General features: G+C 44.4%; 1 protein-coding gene across 2 annotated transcripts in view; it reads left to right on the top strand.

Annotated features, from left to right (window-relative positions):
* Window positions 1–7211, top strand: part of CMC2 (C-X9-C motif containing 2) — a 662556-nt gene extending 655345 nt beyond the window's left edge. For both annotated transcript variants that reach the window (XM_082270378.1, XM_082270377.1), the window contains exon 4: window positions 7039–7211. In XM_082270378.1, the coding sequence (XP_082126504.1) occupies window positions 7039–7116 (78 nt within the window). In that variant the 3' untranslated portion in view covers window positions 7117–7211. The remainder of the gene's footprint in view (window positions 1–7038) is intronic.
* Window positions 7212–20634: the final 13423 nt, after the last annotated feature.

The raw sequence follows: 20634 nt of genomic DNA, 5'->3' as shown, positions 1-20634 counted from the left end.
CTAAAGTCTCTTAACAGCTTTGTGCGGGTGCAGAATTTCCAGATGGAATCCATCAGGTCGGTGGTGGCGTTGAGTCCAGGGGACTTCCTGGCTTCCATTGACTTGGAAGGATGCGTATCTGCACATCCCTATGCTCGAGGGTCACCAGAGATGTCTCCGCTTCGCGGTGGCAGAGGAGCATTACCAGTTTGTGCCATTGCCCTTCGGTCTCGCTTCGGCTCCCAGGGTATTCACCAAGGTTTTTGGCTCCAGTGCTGGCTGACCTCCTGTTAAGGTCAAGTTCGTGTGCAAATTTGACGAGCGATCTGTCTGTAACGGTTCAGACGCTCCAGGAGTTCGGGTGGACCATCAATTTTCAGAAGTCGGCGCTGACTCCATCAGTTCGCCTTCAGTAACTCGGGATGGTCCTGGACTCAGCTCAGGCACAAGTTTTTTTTTTTCTTCTGGAGGACAAACTCCAGACCCTGCTGGAGGAGATCAGGTCCCTCAGGGACAACGATCTCTCCTCCTTGCGGGCCTGTATGCGGTCCCTGGGTCTGATGGTTTCGGCCTTCAAAGCCATCCCATTTGCTCAATTTCACACGAGAACTCTGCTAGCGGAGATTGTGGCCAGGTGGGACAGAACGCCTCAGTCTTTGGACAGGAGGATTTCTCTGAGCCACCTCGCCGCAAGATCGGATCTTTTGTGGTGGCTCCGGTCACCAACTCTGACACAAGACAAGTCCTTCGGCCTCTGCTGTGGACGGTGCTCACCATGGATCCCAGCCTATCGGGCTGGGGTGGAGTTCTGGGCCCAGGGGATGTGGTCGATCGAGGAGGCCTCCTTACCGATAAATGTCTTGGAGCTCCGAGCAATCAAACTCTGCTTGTTCCGTTGGTCACCTCGGCTTCAGGGTTGCCTGGTTCGGGTTCAGACGGACAACGCCACGGCAGTGGCTTACATCAATCACCAAGGGGGCACCAAGAGTGTCCGGACGGCCACGGAAGTGGCCGAGATCCTAGCTTGGGCCGAGATGCATGTTCCGGCGATTTCAGACGTTCACATTCCGGGTGTGGAAAACTGGCAGACGGACTATTTGAGTCGCCAGACTCTGGACCAGGGAGAATGGTCCCTACATCTGGAGGTGTTTCGTCTCCTGTGTGTCCTGTGGGGGTCTCCTGACATGGACTTGTTCGCGTCCCTTCTCAACAACAAGGTGAGAAGGTTCATGGCCAGAACCCACTATCCTCTGGCGGACGCCACGGATGTGTTGGTGGTGCCCTGGCACTGGTATCGGCTGATTTATGCCTTCCCTACGATTCAACTGTTGTCCCGGTTCCTCCTCAGGTTGGTGTTGGAATGAATGCAGGTCATTCTGGTAGCCCCAGACTGGCCGCGTCGGTCTTGGTACGCGGACATCATGCAGATGGTCATCGAGCCTCCCTGGCGGCTTCCGCTAAGAGACGATGTCTCAAGGGCCGATCTTCCATCCTGCTTTACAGTCTCTGGCTTTGACGGCGTGGCTGTTGGAAGCCAGGTCTTGAGAGATGGGGGTCTGCCAAATGCTGTCATTCCTACCTTTATTGAAGGCTCGGAAAGCTACCTCTAGGAAAATTTATCATCACACCTGGAAGGTGTATATTGCCTGGTGTGAGTCGCAAGGGTTCCATCCCCGCTGTTTCTCGGTGGCGAGGATTTCGGCTTTCCTGCAAGAAGGTGTGGATCAGCGTTTGGCGCTGACCACGATAAAGGGTCAGTTGTCGGCCTTAGCCATTCTGTTCCTATGTCCCTTGGCAACTAATTCTTTGATTCGCACCTTTATTCAAGGGGTGCAGCATCTGGCTCCCCAGAGGAAGCCCCCTTTGTCACCCTGGGACCTAAATTTGGTGTTATCTGTGTTACAACGGCTTCCCATTGAGAACATCAGAGACATTCCTCTGCCTGTGTTGTCCCAGAAAGTTGCTTTTCTGGTAGCTATCACATCTGCTACCAGAGTGTCTGAGTTGGCGGCTCTGTCTTTCCGTTCGCCTTATCTGGTGCTTCATAGGGGTAAAGTGGTTCTGCGGCCCAATCAGTCTTTTCTCCCCAAGGTGATCTCGACTTTCCACCTTAATGAGGATATCGTGTTACCTTCACTTTGTGCGAAGCCCAAGCATCCCAAGGAATTTGCCTTGCATTCCTTGGATGTGGTCCGGGTGGTCAGGGTTTACCGGTCTGCTACAGTCTTTTAGGAAGTCTGATTCTCTGTTTTGTCCTTTTGTCCTTCCTGAGGGACCTCGGAAGGGTTCGGCGGCAACCATTTCTAAGTGGATCAGACAGACGATTGTTCAGGCCTATTCAATCAAGGGTCAGGTTCCTCCCTTTCCTGTAAAGGCTCATTCTACTAGAGCTGTCAGTGCCTCTTGGGCTTTTCGCCATCAGGCTTCTGTGGCTCAGGTGTGCAAAGCGGCGACCTGGTCATCTGTGCACGCTTTCTCAAAATTCTACAGAATTGATGTACTGGCATCCTCGGATGCTTCCTTTGGCCGCAAGGTTTTGAGTGCGGCAGTTGTTTGAAGAGATGTTTTTTTTTTTTTTTTTTTTGGGTCTCTTCCTGGGGTGTTTTCTTTGTTGTTCTGGGTTCGCTCTCGTTTTGAGCTCTGTTGCCCTGTGGGCTCAGGTTGTTTTTTTCTGGCCCGGTTGTTTTGTTGCCTTTTTGGTAGGTTTCGTATTCCCACCCCTTACACCTGCACTGCTTTGGGACATCCCACTAGTGAAGACTGAATGAACGGGCGGCGACTGTCAGAGGACGTAAGAGAAACAAGAATTTTTGTAAGAACTTACCGTAAAATTATTTTCCCTTGCGCCCTCTGACAGTCGCCGCCCCCGCCCTCTGGTTCTTGAATCTGGGGGTTATTGCCTTCCGGTACTGCTTGCTGCAAACTGAGGAACAGTGATAACTGGATCAGGATAATGGCTGAGGGATGGCCCCCTAGAGGTGTGTCTAAGTATGGAAAGTTTTTATTAACATTTCAAACTGCCTAGCTTGCTCATGCAGAGGGTGAGATTACCCACTAGTGAAGGCTGAATGAACGGGCGGCGACTGTCAGGACTCAGAGAAAATAATTTTACGGTAAGTTCTCACAAAAATTCAATTTTTTTTAGCTTCCTATATAGATACAGTAGATTGTGTGTAGTCATCTATGAACAGGAAGAGTTACTGGCATGTTCACCAGGTGAAAAAAGCCTTTTCCCTGGTTCACACTGAATGCGGCTTTAAAATTGCATTATGTCAGCGTGATTTCAAAGCTGTCAGTGCGATTTCATGTGTGGCTTGCTGACATCTGTGCGACTTTATGCCCAGATGTCTATGCAAGTCGCACATGATATTGTCAAAAATAGTGCAGGAACCTTTTGAAAATCCATGCAAATTGGAGTCGCACCGATGTGATCAGTAAGCTGCAATATATTTACTGATTTCTGAGTTTTTGGATACACCGTGATGCCTAACTTTTCCAGAAAGTAGTGCTGCAGCTTGTCTTTGAAATTACAGCTATTTCTCTATATAAAACTGACAGATCAATGGCAGGTAAGAAGTTCTTAGAAATAAGTTCATTTTAAAGAGCAGAGGATGCTGTGATATACAAAACCCAACCCACACAGGTTAGTTGAGCAATATGACAGGTTCAAGAAGAACCTTCACACTACAGAGCATAAAAAAAGTAATTAGAGAACAATACCGCTCAACACATTCACTTGTTCTGTAAGCTGCAATAAAACGATCAACACGAGAATGCTGCAAAGATAAATAGCATATACTGTAATTTCTATAGCAGCTGAAGTTTCCTCCTGCGGCTCTTTTGATGTCACAGATGTGGGCGGTCACATTCACCTTACCATTCCATGATATTTGTGGGGGTGCTTAGTTCACTAAATTGTATGAAATATTATAACTCATTGGAATTCTTTCATGAGAATGTTCAACTCGCCTAAATATCACTTGGGTGTGCAGTTTGTTTTTCGGTGTGCATTTACATTTAAAATTGTATTTTTGGGACAAAAAAAAATCTGCAATATATCTCTGCAATGCATACATAGTTCTCCATGTTTTTGATCTTTAGATATGCTGCAAATACAGAACAAACCTTGATCTGTCAGAAGCCCTGTGGGCTGCTAACTTTTGTGCTCCTGCTGCACTGAAATCCCAAGCAAGCAGTCCATCAGCACCCACCCCCCCCCCCTCTTCCCCTGCTGGTCTGTAGAATACCTCCTCCTCTTTGCCCTCACATCATAAGAGTGGGGGTTGTTGTGTTGCAAGCTCTTCTTGCTCACAAAAGTGTTCAATTCATTTAAACAGAGGCCCATTAAAAAAATAAATGTATAAATATGAATAGTCTTTGCTGTTGTACTTGCATTTAAGCCAGAGCTGCCGACCTGCAGTACTTTTCTGCCAAACGATGTCCTTTGCCTTCCTCCAAGTCGCTTCCTCTGAGCCCAGGGCATTGTTGATCCACTCCCAGCTTGTGGCTGAAAAAGAAAGAGAAGCAATACAGTGATGATCTCATGTGTCGCTCTGCTTTCTCCTCTGCTGTAGGAGAACTGCAATAGGCTGATACTCAGAGAACAAGTGCTTACTCCTTTGATAGTGGGCATGAGCTTTAACTGCTTGGTTCATCATGGCAGGATGGGGGGGGGGGGGGGGGTTAAGTCACTTCCTGAGAGTTTTTCTCTTAGGCTCCAGAAGGTACGTAAATGGCCTACAGACAGAAGAGGCATTATTCAACTTTAGTGTAACCAAAGGCAAAACTTTTTTTTTCTTCCTCATTTTGTATAGAGTAAGGGAGGGTTATAACCCCTGTCAACCTTTTTTATTTTGCCATCTGTGTCCCATTGGGGAGAATTCTCTTCTCTTCCAGTCCCATAGTCAAAACAGAAAGTGAGAGGAAATCCCTCCAAAGTGAGGGATCCCTGTGTGTTACCACAGTCACCAGATCTAGTGTCTCCATTTCGTTTCATCATATTCATTAGGTTGGAATGATTCATTTTCCAAATATAGTTTATAGGTTTGGATTTGGATAGTATATTCATTGTTTTGGTTTTTATCGAATTTCGGAAGACGGCTATCGTTTGTTCAATTTTTTTTCTATTCTAATTTTAATCCATTTGAATTTCCGAATATGACTATGTTCATTTTATTCTGTTTTATTTCATTCTATTGTATTCTGTTTTGTTTTATTTTATTCTCTTCTATAAAGCAGCCCAAATAGCTTTGTTCGTTTTTCGAATTTGGGTAATGTAATTTGTTTAGTTAAAATTCGTTACTATTGTGATTTAGGAAATTCGGATATATACAAATTTCCGAATATTGAAAATTTCTATTCGTAACAAAACAAATCGCACATGTATAAACACTACACTAATATTTCCCCACACTAGTGCTTTTAACAATACTACATTAGGTGGCATATACATTTTTCATGTCACACGGTATTTGCACAGCAATTTTTCAAACGTGACTTTTTTGGGGGAAAAAACACTTTCATGAATTAAATTAAAAAAACAAAATATTTGTCCCAGTTTTTTTGTACAATGTGAAAGATGTTACGTGGAGTGAATAGATGCCTAACATGTTACGCTTTAAAATTGTGCACATTTGTGGAATGGCACCAAACTTTGGTACAAAAATCTCCATATGCTACGCTTTTACATTTTTTTTTTTTTTTGACCGTTTCCCAGTATAGCGCTTGAGGTCTAGTGCTAGAAATATTGCTTGCGCTCCAATGATCGCGGCGATACCTCACGTCTGGCCGTTTACATATGCGGGCGCGAACTACGAAAGCGTTCGTTTATGCGTGTGAGCATGAGGGGACCAGGACACTTTAAAAAAAAAATATTAATAAATTAAAAATAATTTTTGTTTTTTTTGTTTTTACACTTTCCCTTTTATGTTTTGATCACTTTTATTCCTATTACAGGGAATGTATTGTAATAGTAGTAGGGCATGTCAGGCCCTCTTTACAGAGAGGTCTAAGGGTCTGGAAGTCCCCACATCTCTCCTCTATGCTTCCCAGAAAAGAAAAAAAAGCTGCAGTGTGTACATCTGCCGTCGCTGAAAGTGATACGTCTGGCCTCTGAGGGTCATAGAGATGACTTGGGACTGTGTGGTCTACGGTCAGCTCTGTTAAACCACTGCCGGATTCATTCTCTGGCTCCCTGATCGAATCGCATGGGCAAGACCGGAGAAGCACCAGAGGAGCCGCTATGATGGCTTTTACATTGTAGGGAATCGTCTGCTGAAAAAAAAAAAAAAGATGCTTCAAGTCTCCGACGTCCTATGACATCAATCCAGGGAAAGTGGTAAATGGGACAAATTGCAGAATAAAATGTGCACTTTTTATCTGCAGTAACACTATTTTTTAATACTTCTAAAAAAAAAAAAAAAAATGCATTTTTTTGTCTAAGGATTGGACAAAAAAAAAAAGACAATTTAATGAAAAATAAAAGGTAAAAATATATATTTAATATGCATATGTTACCTTATTATCTTAATAATAGTTATCACCAAACAGGTCCATAGCAGAATTGTAAAAATTGCTCTGGTCCATAGGGAGTTAACAGGTGTGAGAGACGAAGTGGTTAAATATGCGTTTGCTTACATGATCTTTGCAGAAGGGAGGGGGCAGAATTTAGGCAGACCTGCTGATTGGACCACTGTGCCCGATTTATTACTTCTTTTGTCACTATTGGCTGAATAATGTTCACAGTAATCCTGGATAATGGAAAGGCAAGTAATTTACCTGCTAAGACTCTACCTTTACAAATGGTTCCAGTCCTGTCATCAGTCTTAAAAATACCTTCACAGTACAAGCACAGGGAGAGGTCAGGGAAAAATACCTTCACAGTACAAGCACATGGAGAGGTCAGGGAAAAATACCTTCACAGTACAAGCACATGGAGAGGTCAGGGATGGCTATTTAATATATTAATAGTTTATGGTCTATAGTCGGGCCAAAGTGCACTATACTTAATTAGTAAAATTGTTCTACTGCATTATTATTTATACATTTCTTCTCTTTTAGTACGTAAACAACAGAAATGCAAGCCGTGCCAGATCAGATAGGATGAAACAGAAGCTCACCGAAGCGAGCAATCATTGAAAGAAGTTTCATGCCAAGCCACCATGTGGACGTTCACCCCTACATATTCCACCAGTGATAATTTGTATTTATTTTACAATCAAAATAACTTTTTATTATTTAGACATGTTCATGCACATGTCTAGACATCTTAACTGAAAAGTATTTTATTGATTAAAGTACTGCTCCACTCAAACTACAGCTTTTATATGTTTCAAATGTGTGGTTAGCCTGGAATTCATCTTTAAAGCAAACTGGTCTCAAAACAAGATCATGTGATCCTATTTAATCAAGCTATACCACCTCAAGGTGGCTGCAGATCCCATATTTGAGTGACTAAAGTACTGGTATGTTGTGGTACCATCATCCAGAGACTAATGGCATAACCATGGCTAAGAAGTATACGCAGCTGTCATAGTATTTTCCTGGAACTTCCTAGGATGAATGATCACCATGATGAAGAAAAGTGTAGAGTGCGTCTTTTTTTTTTTTCTGGCTTTTTCTTCACAGGTTAGCCCGACAGTATCACAGTCCCTGTCCTAAGTTGATGTTCACTCACTTTACTGAATCTTTGGCAGAGCAGAGTTCTTGTGCTAGGACAGGAATACAGAATGCCTCTCCCTCTTATCTATAACCTGGAGGGAGTTTTTTTTTTTTTTTTTAGTTCATAGATTGTTCTGAAAACAAGACAAACTAGAACTAGTTCTGAAGAGGCAATTATCTGCTGCAGTACTGTGTGTATGCTGTGGGTGCAGCTGCATTATCCTGAATAAAGTGTATGACATAAGAGTCTAATACTGGGCATACACTTTTATACTATATGAAAAATCGGGCAAAATTTGGACAGTTCATTTGTTTTTTTGGCCATTTAAAGGGCACAAATCGGTTATTGGTTGTGAGGTTTTTGAGCCCAAAAAAAATGGACAAGTTTGGAAGTTTTCTGCCAAACAAACGATAAATGGAAAAGTTATGTGTTTCTTGTCCAAACTGTTTGCACTATGTATTCGGGATCAACCGATTATCGGCAAGGCCCATATGCACTTTCCCCGATGTATTGGAATTTGCCCCAGAGGTTACAAATATTGCTAATATTTTGGAAAAGTGCTTGTACCAGAGTGATGCCTGCAGCTAGAGTCATCACCCCGGTACCGGCATCCATAGCCGACGGTCGGCTGTCTTGTAATGACAGCCGATGCGGCTGAGAAGCCGCTCCGCTGTCATTAGAACAGACGGAGAAGCCCCCCCCCCCACGCCGCCTTCTGCGGCTTGCCCAGGTCTCCCGCGCCACCGGAAGACACGGACAACCAGCCTGCATGGCCACCGAAGACCCGATCAAAGCCGCATTCAGGTCTGATTGAGTCTCCATGTAAAAACCCGGAAGTGATGTCATGACATCACTTCCGGGTACTGGCGCCAGATTAAAAAAAAATGACAGCATTCAAAACAGCTAAACTTGGCGTTTTGAATGCTTTTAAGTGCAGAGGAGGGGTTTGGGGACTTTTAGACCCCCAGATCCCTCCACAAGAGTACCTGTCAAGAAAAAAAAATATTGGCTGATACTGATATGCATTGGCCAAAATATTGGTATCAGCAACGAAAAAACCATATTGGTCGATCACTACTATGTATATGTGAAAAAATGAACAAAAAAATTGATTCATTTATTTCCATTGAATGATTTATCGGTAATTGCATGATAGCTCTATAGTTTGCTCTCATGGGTGAGTATTTGTTTTTTGAAAATTAGTTTTGAACGATTTTCCATGTAGTGTATGGCCAGCATTAGTCTGCTTGTGGTCTAACACACACACTAACACACACACACACACACACACACACACCTTTTACAAAAAAAAAATACTTGGTTAGTATATCACTCCAAGTGAGGCGTATACATACCTCAAGCCAAAGGATCCTTTTGTTTTTCTTTTTTTAATGCTTCCATTACATATGCTTTTTTGTACACATAATGTAGACAATGAGCCAAAACTCTGCCTGAGCCTGCATAAAACTTCATCACAATATTTGAGGTGTAAAAAGCAACCAGCAACTGTTGAGACAATTGATACTGTGGTTAGTGGAGTAAGTGATATACAGCGCAACTTGCAGCTCCTAGAACCAAATACTTCATAACACAGTATTCGGGAGTATGAAAAGAACAACACAGCATTTAGAATGTAACAGTATACCCAACCCCACCACCACCTTAGTGTCGGTGTGAGTGGAAGAAACAATACTCCCTTCGGGCACTGATGGTCAGGTTGGGGAAATAGCTCCCTCCCCCTTTTCTCAGGCATTAATTGCTAGGAGATTACCCCCACTCCTACCCAAGCACTGTTGGCCAGTAGAATATTCCCACTACTCTTCTCCCAGCCACTAATGGCCAGCCAAATAAACCCCATGCATTTTTGGCTAGTAGAATATTACTCCCCATCCCAGGCACTGGTAGCTAGGAGAAAACCCTCCTTCCCAGGCACTGGTAGCTAAGAGAAAACCCTCCTTCCCAGGCACTGGTAGCTAGTAGAAAACCCTCCTTCCCAGGCACTGGTAGCTAGGAGAAACCCCCCCCCCCTCCCAGGCACTGGTAGCTAGGAGAAACCCCCCCCCTTTCCCAGGCACTGGTAGCTAGGAGAAACCCCCCCCCCTTCCAAGGCACGGGTAGCTAGGAGAAAACCCTCCTTCCCAGGCACTGGTAGCTAGGAGAAAACCCTCCTTCCCAGGCACTGGTAGCTAGGAGAAAACCCCCTTTTCTGAGGCACTGGTTGCTAGGAGAAAACCCTCCTTCCCAGGCACTGGTAGCTAGGAGAAAAACCCCCTTCCCGGGCACTGGTAGCTAGGAGAAACCCCCCCCCCCCTTCCAAGGCACTGGTAGCTAGGAGAAAACTCCCCTTCCGAGGCACTTGAAGCTAGGAGAAAACCCTCCTTCCCAGGCACTGGTAGCTAGGAGAAAACCCCCTTTCTGAGGCGCTGGTTGCTAGGAGAAAACCCTCCTTCCCAGGCACTGGTTACTAGGAGAAAACCCCCCTTCCCGGGCACTGGGGTCATTGGGAGGAAGCACAGCGGATCATACTTGGCTGCATCCTGCATTGTGTTCCAAACAAGATGGAATAAGCTCTTTATAGCCGGCCTCACATAGATCGATATTTGGCTGGGACTGGCTGAATTTCGATCCATTAATGGAGACAGTGTCTGTACAGAAGATGACCTACCAATCGACTTCTGTACAACCAGCCTGTTGGGTAAATGCTGTTCGATCAGCAATGCCAGCTATAGCCAGCAGCTGATCAGTGTATTCTGACAGTGGGGAAGTCTGCCCACCTCTAGAACACAATAGCTCAGCGAGAGAATTCCCAAATCCATCGGGAGTATGTGGATAGGGGAATTGGGTTACTATTTATTTTTTTTTCATCCTGCTAGTTAAACGAAAAAAAAACGGAATTGTCTATTGGCTGCTTAAAGTAATTCTAAAGGCAGAAGATTTTTTATCTTAATGCATTCTATGCATTAGGTTAAAAAAAATCAGTGTGCAGCAGGCCCTTTAATACACAATCAAGCCCCCTCTGGATCCAGTGATGTGCACGAGTGCCTCGGCCGTCTGGGGCCATTGGCTTGAGCTGCTGTCAAAGTCAGCCAATGAGGAGAGATAGGGGGCAGGGCTGAACTGCGACTCTGTGTCTGAATGGACACACTGAGCAGTGGCTTAGCTTGTGTGCCCCTATAGCAAGCTGCTTGCTGTGGGGATACTCATAGTTACATAGTTACATAGTAGGTGAGGTTGAATAAAGACAATAGTCCATCCAGTTCAACCTGTGTAGGTGTGTGTGGCTGTAATCATCTCGCATACCCCTGAATGTTCTGATCCTTGAGATGTAAGTCTAAGAGTCTTTTGAAAGCCACCATACTACCCGCAGAAACCACCTCTTGTGGTAGAGAATTCCACAATCTTGTAGCCCTAACAGTAAAGAACCCCCCACGTTGCCTGAGGTTAAAACGCTTCTCCTCTAATCGCATTGTATGCCCTCGAGTCCTCATGCAATCCCTTCGAATGAACAGCTTTTTTTCTAAGCTGGGATCCCCATTAAGATATTTATAAATTGCTATCATGTCCCCCCTCAGACGTCTCTTCTCCAGGGAGAATAAATCGAGCGATTGTAGACGCTCTTCATAGTCAAGGTCCTCCAATCCCCTAATTAGTTTAGTTGCCCTTCTCTGGACTCTCTCCAGCTCCAACACATCCCTCCTGAGGACTGGCGACCAGAACTGGACAGAATACTCCAGATGCGGTCGGACCAGAGTTTTATAAAGTGGAAGGATTATAGTCTTATCTCTGGAATACATCCCTTTCTTTATGCATGCCAATATTCTGCTGGCTTTGGCAGCTGCCGCTTGACATTGCATGCTGTTGCCTAATCTATCATCAACCAAGACTCCCAGATCCTTCTCCATTTTTGATTCCCCCAAGGGTTCCCCTCCTAACGTGTATTGTGCTTTTATGTTTTTAGTCCCCAAGTGCAAAACCTTACACTTCTCCACGTTAAACCTCATTTGCCATGTCCGTGCCCACTCTGTAATTTTGTCCAGGTCATTCTGTAGGATATCTGCTTCATGCTGTGCAGTTATTGCTCTGGCCAATTTTGTGTCATCTGCAAAAACTGATATCGAACTACTGATCCCGACCTCAATGTTGTTTATGAATAAATTGAACAAGGTACTCGACAGGAAGGTGGGGCCAGGAGCGCCAAAGAGGAACCCAAGAAGAGGAGGATCTGGGCTGCTGTGTGCAAAACCAACTACACGGATCAGGTATGTTTTAAATGTTTGTTATTTTTAAAGAAAATAAAAAAAGATTTTAGTATTACTTTAAGTGTATTTAAGGCCAAACCTTTATTTTAGTTTTTGATTGAGTGGTGAGGTTTTAGAACCTCTCTAAGGTCTGTCCCCAGGGTGGAATTTCTCTGTCTTCATTTGTTCTGGTGACCACTGCCACGGGGACTGAAAATGAAATAAAATCCCAGATTTTGAGAAGTCACCAGAACAGGAAGAGAGGGGAAGTCTTCCAATGAGGACAATTCTTCTCACTTTAATGCAATCTATTCTTTCTGCTGTGATCCTCAAAGTATATATTAAAAACAAAACTTTTTTTAATATTGTGGATGGAGTGAGAATTGGCCTCTGTTAGGGCTGTTGCTATTTTAGTCCCATTAGGGAGAATCTCCCTCGTGTCTGGTTTTGACCAAGACAAAAGTAAGAGAAAATCCCCTCCTAGAAATTTATCAATGGAACAAGTGTCCCCTTTGGAAGATTTCCCTTCTATTCCTAATCCATCAAAAACACGAACCTTCCTCTCCCTATGGGTAGCTACATGTTGGATAAACTCAAGTTCTCTACTGGAAATAACATCAAGTTCTGTGCCAAGTGCAAAGTATACACCAATCAGCCATAACATTATAACCACTGACAGGTAAAGTGAATAACATTGATTATCTTGGTACTATGGCACCTGAAAGTGAGTGGGATATATGAGGCAGCAAGTGAACATGTTGTCCATGAAGTTGATGTGTTAAAAACAGAAAAAATGGGTAAGTGTATGGATTTAAACAAATTGTAACAGTTAGACGACTGGGTATGGACAACTCTAAAACTGAAGTTCTTGTGGGATTTTCAGAGTCCACAGTGGTCAGGACCTTCCAAAATTGGTCCAAGGAAGGAAAGCCAGTGAACCAGCAACAGGGTCATGGGGGGCCAAGGTTTATTGATGCATGTGGGAAAGGAAGGCTGGCCTATGTATTCTGATCCAATAGAAGAGCTATGGTAGCTCAAATTGCTGAAAGAGTTAATGCTGGTTCCGATAGAAAGCTGTTAGAACACACAGTGCAATGCAGTTTGTTGTGGATGGAGCTGCGTAGCCGCAGACCAGTCAGGGTGCCCAAGTGACCTGGTCTGATGAATCGTGTTTTTTCTTTTACCTTATGTGGATGGCCGTGTGTGCGTCTCTTACCTGGAAAAGAGATGGTAAGAAGGCAAGTCCATGAAGGCAGTGTGATGCTTTGTCTAGCGAAGTAAATGTCTCAATGGGTCAGGGCTGTTGTAGCAGCAAAAGGGGGACCTACTCACTATTGGGTGGATGGTCATAATTATCACACAGTTACAGTGCATTAACACTTGTTGCTTTATAGATCATTGTACAATCCACTTTAGATTTACTTAAACTATGTAACTTACCTAACTATCCAATCAGCTAGGCATTTGAACTTCATACTTCTTATTAGGCCTGCACCTTTTTTTAATTCAACAGTCCACTACAACACACATCTGTACATTGGGAACGCCCTTCCAAAAATGTTTTGCCCAACTTCAGTCTCTGATCACCCTCCCCCGAGAGTTATACTTACCTTTTCCAGATGTCTTTAGGCTGGTCAGGGGACATGCAGAGTACTCTTATTTTTCAACCTTCTCCTGTGGTTTTTAATGATGCAGATAGCAGCACTTACATGGGACACACTGCACTCACAGTCAGGGCCGGTGCTAGACTGTTTTACGCCCTAGGCAAGATCAGCTACTTGCGCCCCCCCCCCCCCCCAAAAAAAAAAATATAAATAAAAAGGGAAGGGGTTAAAAACTGCTCTATGTCATATCCAGTGACCCTGATCTGATGGTTCCTCCATGTAATGCTGTCATACCCAGTGATCCCAATGTTCCTCTATGTCACATCAGGGGTCCCTGATGTTCCTCCATGTCATACCCAGAGACCCTGATGTTCCTCCATATCACACCTGGGGACCTCAATCCCCAATGACACACCCAGGGATCCAAATTCCTCATTGCACACCTGGTGACCCCAAACCCCTGTTAGACTTGTGACCCCTCTCCCCCATGTCACACCTGGTGACTCTGATTCCCCATGGCATACCTGGTGACCGCAATTCTCTTTCACACCAGGGATACTCCATGTCACACCCAGGGACCCTGATCCCCTGTTCTGGGGACACTTACTGGGCAGTATGAAGAGAGTGGCCCGCACTCTGCCCTCCTTCACCATGATCCTGCTTATTCCTTCTCCCAGGACGCTCCTCTCCTGGACCACAGTGCTCACCACAGCTCCAACTGGCTCCTGGTGGAGGGAGAAGCAGCAGTCAGAGAGCTCCGCACATCCTTCATCACCAACATCCTCAGACCATTCCGTTGCCTTGTCGCTTCTGCCCCAGTAAAGGTGCCGCCCTCCGGTTAAGGTTCAGCTCTCCCCTGCTCCCTGCTTAATACTGACCCAGGGAAATGAACGACTGCCCACCAGCTCAGATTAGAGAGTCACTTCCCGCCCAGGGATTAGGCCGCTCAGCTCCAGACGAAGAGGATCATTATGCAGCTAGCACTTCGGTGGGCTCTTTTCCTGCCCCTTGGGGCTCCCCCAACAATAGTGGAAAGCCAGGGCCTGGTAGATCTGCCACTGCCCCAGACACCTGGCATCTTCCTCTGTCCCTTCTTCCTCCCCCACTGCCGCCCCTTTCCTCAGCTCACAAGGATCATTCATGACGGAGAGTGAGTGCTGACTCATGGCTGCGCCCCTAGGTGGCAATGCGCCCTAGGCGGCTGCCTAGTTTGCCTAGTGGAAGCACCGGCCCTGCTCACAGTATGTCCATGGTCTTTTAGGTTGAATAATGTTGGGCATCATTTAACTTGGAAAATTATTATTATTCCCCAACGCCAGTATTGGCGCTAGGCTATCAGCGCTCAACCACTCAGGGTTCACTCATCACTCTAATGTGAAAGATGCAGTTAAAAAAGAATCCATAAATAAAGACAATACAAACCAAAATGGGGGAATGGCTTTATGAGCAGGTAGCCCTTATAGCTAGACAAAAGGAACTGACGAACTAGGGGTGCTGCTGTCAAAACGGAGATGGGACTCCATCTGTAAAACAAAGAGATTGGAAGGGAGGGAGACAGCGCGACCACTCTGGTGTAATAAGTTCCAAGAAGGTTTATTTACAAAGAAAAGTTTAAAATGAATACTCACAAAGTATAAAAACCACACATGTATATATGGGGGGTCCATGGGAGAGTGTAAGCCTGTGGTGGAGGCACAGTCCTAAAAGGGTGCAGCTATGAAGGGATGATGAGCTGCTACAGGCACAAGGTCCAAATCTCTGTTCCACTGACTGGTAATGGGAAAATGGCTCTGACAGCCCAGTAAGCATGTGTAGTGTCGCGGCTTCCTCATTACCGGTGTCAATAGCTGATGGATGGTAATGTCCACCTGGAGTCCAGGGTAAGGTGATGCATTTTGAGGGACCTTCCTCTTGTAAGTATTCATTTTTAACTTTTCTTTGTAAATAAACCTTTTTGGAGCTAACTACACCAGAGTGGTCAAGCTGTCTCCCTCCCTTCCCCTCTCATTATTTGACTTGGCAGCCTGAAGTTATCTATTGATGAAACGGGATTACTTAAAAAAAAGGCACCTGAGATGACATGGGTATTGCAGCCTGTGCTGTATTTTTACTAAAGAGAAACTTTAATATATTAAAAAAAAAAAAAATGAAAGGTCAGTAGATACAAATTTGGTAGTAGTACCAGAAAATCAGGTATTTACCTGTTTATGCATTTCAGCACTGTCTTCCTGCAGCCGGTTCTTCTCACCGTTGCAGGTCTCTGGTGCCATTTCAAATTTGGTAGTGGGCTGTTACTTCCTGATAAATCATCGCTGGTTCCCCACTGTGCATGCATGAGATTGCATGGTGCAGGGAGATTCGTCTTTCAGCCTCCTGGTAAGTGATGTACAGGGCTACTGATACGGCAGTACAGCCAGCCCTCTTGTACGGGGCCTGGGCCCCATCAGTTCAAAAGTGGGGCCCAGGCATCTGCTGAGAAGGAGGGCTGGCTGTACTATCTTATTGCAGACACTGATCCTCTTCTGTCTCCCTCTGCAGTGCTGCCATCTTCTCCTCCTCTCCCTCTGGCTGCACTGCAAGGAGCTTGGTTCTAGCACACGTGCCCCTTCCATCTGCTGTCCTGGGTCCCCTGTGTGCCCCTTTCCTCTGCAGACCTGCCGGCCTCCTTCCACTCCCACTGGTTACTGCACACAGGGGGATGTCATTTACTGGTCCCTTCCTTTCCTGAATGAACACAGTGGTACCAATCACTCCTGTGTCCATTCATCACTGAAACATTGTAATCTGTGTTTTCTATGCTTCAGTTTGTGAATTAGCAGGAAGCCTCAGAATGCTTTCTATTCATTCATCTGTGCATCTGAGGACGTAGAGAAGAGACTGATAAATCTATGTCCTCAGTCTCTTTCACCGGAGGAGGGGATACCTATCAGGTAGGTTGTACGGGCCCCGTGATTTCGAACCGCAACCTTGGTGATGTATCCTGGGGGCTGGGAGGGAAGAGCAACATCATCCTTGCTTAAGCCCCGTACACACGTACTGATCGTCGGCCGAACGATCGGCCGTCTTTTGTCCAGGGCTGTCGTGTCTGTTGAAAACTGCAAAAGACTGCACACGAATTTTGTCGGCCAACAACAGCCGACTGCAGAAGTGATGTCATGTGATGGTTAACTTTCCTTGTCTTTTTTCTTTTCTGAGCATGCCCAGTCTTGCTAATCTGCTGTCTGTCGGCCAAAATCTGTACTGACTGGCGAACAATCGGCCGTTCTGGTGTTGGCCAACAAAAATTTTAATGCCTGCACGACAGATTCTGTTCGGCCGAAAATGCGCTGTCGGCTGTCCGAAGCATCATACTGACAAGCCTACAATTGGCCAATCGGTCGTCAGACAAATATTAACGGCCGACAATCCGTACGTGTGTACGGGGCTTTAGGCAACGAGTGAGGAAGAGAGATCAGGTACTGACGTAAAAATGGTACTCGCCCCTCCCAAAGCTGTCATTCTGATAAAATAGCCAAAATGATACCACCAAAGCACAATTCTGCCCTCTCAGTGCTGTAGCTCTGGTAATCATTGGCACGGCACTTCTATACTATTTCCTGCATAGTAAGAAAAGAAAAGCTCACTGCAGAGCCCTAAGACTTGATTTCTGGCATTAAACATATTGTTTGTGAAATGTTTGACTTCTGTTTTGTTCTTTAATACTCATCTCACACCCGCTAGCTTATTTGCTCTCTTGCCCATTTAATATATGAGCCGGAGGCAGAGAAGAAAAGGAGGCAGTAGGAACAATGTCTCTAGGGTTGCTTGCCATAGAAAAGCAATGTGTAAATAATGGTAAATGGCAACTTTAAAGAGAAGTTAAGTTACACAGCGGAACATCAGAGCTCTGTCTCGTTTTATCCGTCTTCTCTATTCCCATAGCAACATAACCCACTCATAACTTGCAGACACACTTCCCTGTATAAATATGTAAAAAAAAAAAGTAGCTGGGGATGTGTTACAGTCGTTTTGTAGAAAATGTGACAATGTGAATACATTAAAGCTAATTTACAAGGGTACAGTACTTACCGTACATTCAGTGAGTCGTATTCCTTGTGCTGGTGGCTGCTCTCTTAGTTTTAATCAAGCCCCCACAGCCGTACTTTTATGGTGCCACAGGGGTTAACATGATCTGCTGGACCCGTCATAGGTAGTCATCAAGAGTGCTGACCATGCCCCCCCTTTTTACCCCCCCCCCCCTTCATAGAAGCTGCACTACCATTTTACGTTTGCATTGTTGTTTGCTTTTAAAGCGGAGTTTCACCCAAAAATGAAAGCTCCGCTTATCTGCTTCCTCCTGTTTTTGACAGGTACCTGTCCCTAATTCTGTGAGACCCTGTTGTGAGGTCCCTCCGAAGTTTGGCCCCCACTCCTCCTTCCTCCGCCGTCGGGCCAGTTAGAAAGGGCAGTAGGAAACCGGCTTTGAAGCCAGAATGCTTCACTCCTGCAGTGTGAAGCCAAAAGGCTTCACTCCTGATTTCCCTTACCATGAATGGTGGCAGTAGCACCCCAGAGCCGACCTGAAAAACGGCTGAGGTGCCGACATTGCGGGATCCCTGGACAGGTAAGTGTCCTAATATTCAATAGTCAGCAGCTACTCATTTGTTAAAAAAAAAAGTCAGCTGCTCAATTTTTTTTGGAGGGGGGGGGGGGGCAAACTCCGCTTTAAATATATTTTCATATTGTCCTTTTCTCACTCGGTAGCTAGGTGATGCTCTATGTAGTTAGCCTCACCCTTCTTGCTTTAGTCTCCGTTCATCACTGTGCTGTATTCTGTTAGAGCTAGACATGCTATGATTTTTTGACCTATCTGATGTTTATCTGTGAAGATCTGCACAGGTTTACGAATAAAGCTTTGTACGAGCTGCAGGATGTGATTTGGATCGAATCACTGTCTGCCAAGCTACTAGACTATAAGTTAAGCTATCTCACTACAACTGAATCAGTTTGAGATGACACTTTCAGTGAATTGATTGCTGAAGCAGAACAGTAAAAAAAATGATCTGAAACACAGCAAGAGAGAGATTTTCTTTTTTTTTCCCCAAATCAGGAAGTAAGCAGGTAAGGTAAATGCTTAGTTAACCACTTGACCTTCAAAATATTTACCACGTTCATGACCAGGCCATTTTTTGCAATACGTCCTTGCGTTAATTTAACTGCTGTGTACATACCAAACATGGACAATTGACAGGCAGATTTCCTCAGTCGGCAATGCAAAGACCCAGGTGAGCACACTTGTATAAAGTACTCGAAACTCATACTTGAGTAAAAGTACAAGTGCTCGATCAAAAAGTGACTTGAGTAGAAGTGGAAGTGCTCTATCAAAAAGTGACTTGAGTAGAAGTACTAAAGTATTCAACATTTTTTGTACTTCAGTATTGCAAGTAGTTTTTTTTTTTTTATTTTGCTACTCAAGTACTGAAAGTAAAAGTACCAGTAGTTTTTAAAAAAAAATTGCTACTCAAGTACTGAAAGTAAAAGTACAAGTACTGTGTTATGTAGTTATTAAAGAAAGAAGTCAAAAGTTTGAACATCATATTGTTTTTTATTATTTCAAATGATTAACCTAAAGGACAATCACAATTCCTTTGGCTGTAACTTTTTGTAAACAAAAACAGATAAAGTATGTCCCTCCCTTCCCCCTTTAAAGCATCCCTCCTTCTCTTCCCTGCATGTTTTTTTTTTCTCCACAGCTTATTGGTGCGCAAAATCATATATAAACCAATGTGATATACAACAATATATTCCAATAATGAAATAAAGGAAGAGTGTATGAAATCAAAGTCAATAAAAAGTCCATATATATATATAATGCCATAATATATGTGACAAAACAAGATGAATATATTTTCAAAGGTTCAGGAATCAAACAGGTGCTATTCCAAATAATAGGTGCAGACTCCCACCACCTTGTGGATTTCCCCCTTACCCGGCGGATGAAGGTAAGTGCAAAATAATATCCAAATAGACTCTTCCAGTGAAACATAACTGCGAAACCTGTGCTCTCAACTTCCAGTGAAAAAAGCAAAATCAGCCTCTTACCAGAAAAAAGGTCTCTGTACGCTTGTGACTCTCCTTGGTTGGGGGAGGTTCTCTTTCCCCTTAACAGCAGATATGTAGGCCATTTTATTTATACATACAGTAGCATTTATTTTCATATGCGCTGATTTACACATGACATTATACACATTTTTTTGAACTTCATGAAACCTGCCATCTATTGTTCTGGCAGTGGTAATTTTTATAATTGTAACGAGTAACTATGCAGCACAAAAAAAAAATATCAGAGTATTGAAATCATCGAAAAAATGTAGTGAAGTAAAAGTGGAAGTAGGAGAAAGAAATTCTACTCCAGGAAAGTACAGATACCGCCTTTCTGTACTTAAGTACAGTAGTGAAGTAGTTCTACTTAGTTACTATACATCTCTGCAGATGAGTGATACCAGCATCTGTATCACAGGTGGAGGATGTTGAATGTGGACCTCTTGACCTCCAGGTTCTACACCAAACTGGACAGGTTGTTTTTCAGATACAGGGATCCTCTAAAGCAGGGATTCCGAAACTACGGCCCTCCAATTCCTATCATGCCTAGTCATGTATGTGAATGTCAGTTTTACAATGCCTCATGGGATGTGTAGTTCTGCAACAGCTGGAGGGCCGGAGTTTGGAAATCCCTGCTCTAAAGAAAGCAGTGGATGCTCTGGTGACTCCATAGGATTAGTATGGCCAGACTGTTGCCTATCCTCCCCTGAAACGTCTTCCTTATCTGCTTTCCGAATTGTGATGGAAGGCACTTTGTGATCCTCATTAGTCAGGACTGGCCCAGGTGGATGAGGTACACCAACATAAGACTTCTGGTGGACACTGTGTGGGCTCTGCCAGATGTTTCGACTCTTCTGTCTCAAGAACCAATTTACTACTCTGCTTCACAGTTGATGAATTGACAGGGGCATATCTGATTCGATGAGTCCTATGATGTTAAAAAGCTAGGAGGTCTACTAACTGCATGGTCTTCATGCAGTACATGGAAGGCTTGGTGTGAGTCCTGGGGCTCCTACCCTTGAAGTCTCTACTTGGGACACATCTCCTTCCTACAGTTATGCCTGGATTAACA

Source organism: Pelophylax lessonae (genome assembly GCF_965119305.1).
Source record: "Pelophylax lessonae genome assembly, chromosome: 10".
Classification (NCBI taxonomy): Eukaryota; Metazoa; Chordata; class Amphibia; order Anura; family Ranidae; genus Pelophylax; species Pelophylax lessonae.
This window is presented reverse-complemented; position numbering and strand designations above follow the sequence as displayed.